A 3,112-nucleotide genomic window follows, 5' to 3' on the forward strand; every position below is an offset into this window, starting at 1 on the left:
CCCCCCCCCGATAGGTCTCTGGATCAGCCACTGCTATTGCAGTGTAGTACTGTGGGTGAACTGGGTCATATCTGGATGTTTGAGTCAACAGAATATTACTTCACATTTAAGTTGATCTGCCAACCCTCCCTATTTAGGAGGGAGGCTCCCGACTTTGGACCCTTGAATTTAGTATTTTCAATAAGTGAAATTTCACCTGATCGAACAACTCAAAATATGTCATTTTAAATGGTTATTTTGTGTCTATGTGGTACATAAACATCCTTTATTTATATTTTTTAATTTTGAACGTGCAGAATCCCTCCATAGAAACATGTACGTTGATGAATAACGAAAATCATCGACTAAATAATACTTTGTATAATAATCAGCAGAATCAAACAAAATTAATACAAAGATACATATAGGGGTCGCTGTCTATTTGACACGTATAAAATAATTCACTGACAGAACAGACCATTGAGGTAGATTGTTTTACAAGATTGCTTCAACAACAGCAGAAAGACCCAGCTTACCTCGACATGATGTCAGACACACGAACACCAGCATAAACACTCCGGTATAGTCCACCATTTTGATGTGAATTTCACAAAATTCACAAATTGTGTATAATAAGGAAGTATAAACATGATGACAGTCCTATATACAGGTCAAAGGTCACTTCCAGCCTCCCTGATCTAATCACAGGCTTACTAAGTATGTACCTAAACACGGGGCTTTGACAAGGGTTTAACAGGGCTTTGACAAGGGATTAACCCTTTCACCCCTTTGATCGGGATGAGTCCATTATGGTCTACAGTGGTAAAAGGGTTCATACCTTATATGTTTGATTATTTCATCGCTCCCTTTAAGAACAGGGACCTAAACTTCACACCCTGCTACCTACCCCCATTGATTCTACAGGGTGGACCATTAACCCCCATTGATTCTACAGGGTTGGACCCATTGATTCTACAGGGTAGACCCACCCCCATTGATTCTACAGGGTGGACCAACCCCCATTGATTCTACAGGGTTGGACCCATTGATTCTACAGGGTAGACCCACCCCCATTGATTCTACAGGGTGGACCAACCCCCATTGATTCTACAGGGTTGGACCCATTGATTCTACAGGGTAGACCCACCCCCATTGATTCTACAGGGTGGACCAACCCCCATTGATTCTACAGGGTTGGACCCATTGATTCTACAGGGTAGACCCACCCCCATTGATTCTACAGGGTGGACCAACCCCCATTGATTCTACAGGGTTGGACCCATTGATTCTACAGGGTAGACCCACCCCCATTGATTCTACAGGGTGGACCAACCCCCATTGATTCTACAGGGTTGGACCCATTGATTCTACAGGGTAGACCCACCCCCATTGATTCTACAGGGTGGACCAACCCCCATTGATTCTACAGGGTAGATCCACATCCCAGAACTCCCTCAAAACTGTAAGTAGTAAAACAATATTTTGGAGTTCACTCAGAGGGGCCTGGATCTGCCATTAATTTAAGTGTTTAGCTTCTCCATTCATAGCTGTCAAACCTTCCTCGTTAGGAGGGAGACTCCCTCATTTTGACCAAAATTTACCCATCTCCCTAAAACTCCCAAACCTTGCCTGTGAAATCAACATGTGGACCTAACAGAGGGCCCAAACCTTGACTGGGAATCAACATGTAGACTTAACAAAGGGCCCCAACCTTGACTGGGAATCAACATGTAGACTTAACAAAAGGCCCAAACCTTGACTGGGAATCAACATGTAGACTTAACAAAGGGCCCCAACCTTGTCTTGGAATCAACATGCAGACTTAACAGAGGGCCCAAACCTTGTCTGGGAATCAAAATGTAGACTTAACAGAGGGCCCAAACCTAGCCTGGGAATCAACATGTAAACTTAACAGAGGGCCCAAACCTTGCCTGGGAATCAACATGTAAACTTAACAGAGGGCCCAAACCATGTCTTGGAATCAACATGTAGACTTAACAAAAGGCCCAAACCTTGCCTGGGAATCAACATGTAGACTTAACAGAGGCCCAAACCTTGACTGGGAATCAACATGTAGACTTAACAAAGGGCCCAAACCATGTCTTGGAATCAACATGTAGACTTAACAGAGGGCCTAACCCTTGTATGGGAATCAACATGTAGACTTAACAAAGGGCCCAAACCATGTCTTGGAATCAACATGTAGACTTAACAGAGAGCCTAACCCTTGTCTGGGAATCAACATGTAGACTTAACAGAGGGCCCAAACCTTGCCTTGGAAATATAGATAATAGTTAAATCGTACTTGTTCAGTGTTGGCAAAGGTACCCGTATAAAATATATTTACTCATTGACGTAGAAAATAAGGAGAACTGTAATTTGTTGACCTGAAGACATTACTTCTATTTATTACAAATCTATGAAACAGACTCCAAATTGTTCTATTCTCAGTTTCAGAAAGTATGACAGATTTTCTATATTGTTCAATGCCTACATGTGCATATGTACATTGGAGCTGGACTTAGTGACAAACAGATATGGAGAGTGGTCTTCCGGGCTAATGCTCCTAGCAACATCCTGCTTAATGACATACAGGAAGATCGTGATATTGTGAATCATCCATTTATAACACCCAAAAGTAAATATACAAATACAAAAATCTACACATTCTTAATCCCTTATTTAGTGCTGGACACACAAAATGTGTTTGTATCTCAAATTGAAGGGAGGGGGAGAGGGGTGGGGGGGTGGGGGGGTCCTATGTGTGTATCTCACTAACACAAACATAGAAGGGAGGGGGGCGGCCTATGTGTGTATCTCACAAATCAAACATGGAAGGGAGATAAAACAAACATAGAAGGGAGGGAGAGGGGTCCTATGTGTGTATTTCACTAAGACAAACATAGAAGGGAGGGAGAGGGGTCCTATGTGTGTATCTCACTAAGACAGACATAGAAGGGAGGGGGAGGGGTCCTATGTGTATACCTCACTAAGACAAACATAGAAGGGAGGGGGAGGGGTCCTATGTGTGTATCACACTAAGACAAACATAGAAGGGAGGGGGAGGGGTCCTATGTGTATACCTCACTAAGACAAACATAGAAGGGAGGGGGAGGGGTCCTATGTGTATACC

General features: G+C 43.2%; 1 protein-coding gene across 1 annotated transcript in view; it reads right to left on the reverse strand.

Annotated features, from left to right (window-relative positions):
* The window catches only part of LOC110451482, a 4,631-nt gene extending 4,002 nt beyond the window's left edge, over window positions 1–629 (reverse strand). Inside the window, exon 1 of the mRNA XM_021499520.1 lies at window positions 516–629. Within this exon, the coding sequence (XP_021355195.1) occupies window positions 516–573 (58 nt within the window). The 5' untranslated portion in view covers window positions 574–629. The remainder of the gene's footprint in view (window positions 1–515) is intronic.
* Between the last annotated feature and the right edge of the window lie 2,483 nt (window positions 630–3,112).

Source organism: Mizuhopecten yessoensis, unplaced genomic scaffold, assembly GCF_002113885.1.
Source record: "Mizuhopecten yessoensis strain PY_sf001 unplaced genomic scaffold, ASM211388v2 scaffold6069, whole genome shotgun sequence".
In the NCBI taxonomy this organism is placed as follows: Eukaryota; Metazoa; Mollusca; class Bivalvia; order Pectinida; family Pectinidae; genus Mizuhopecten; species Mizuhopecten yessoensis.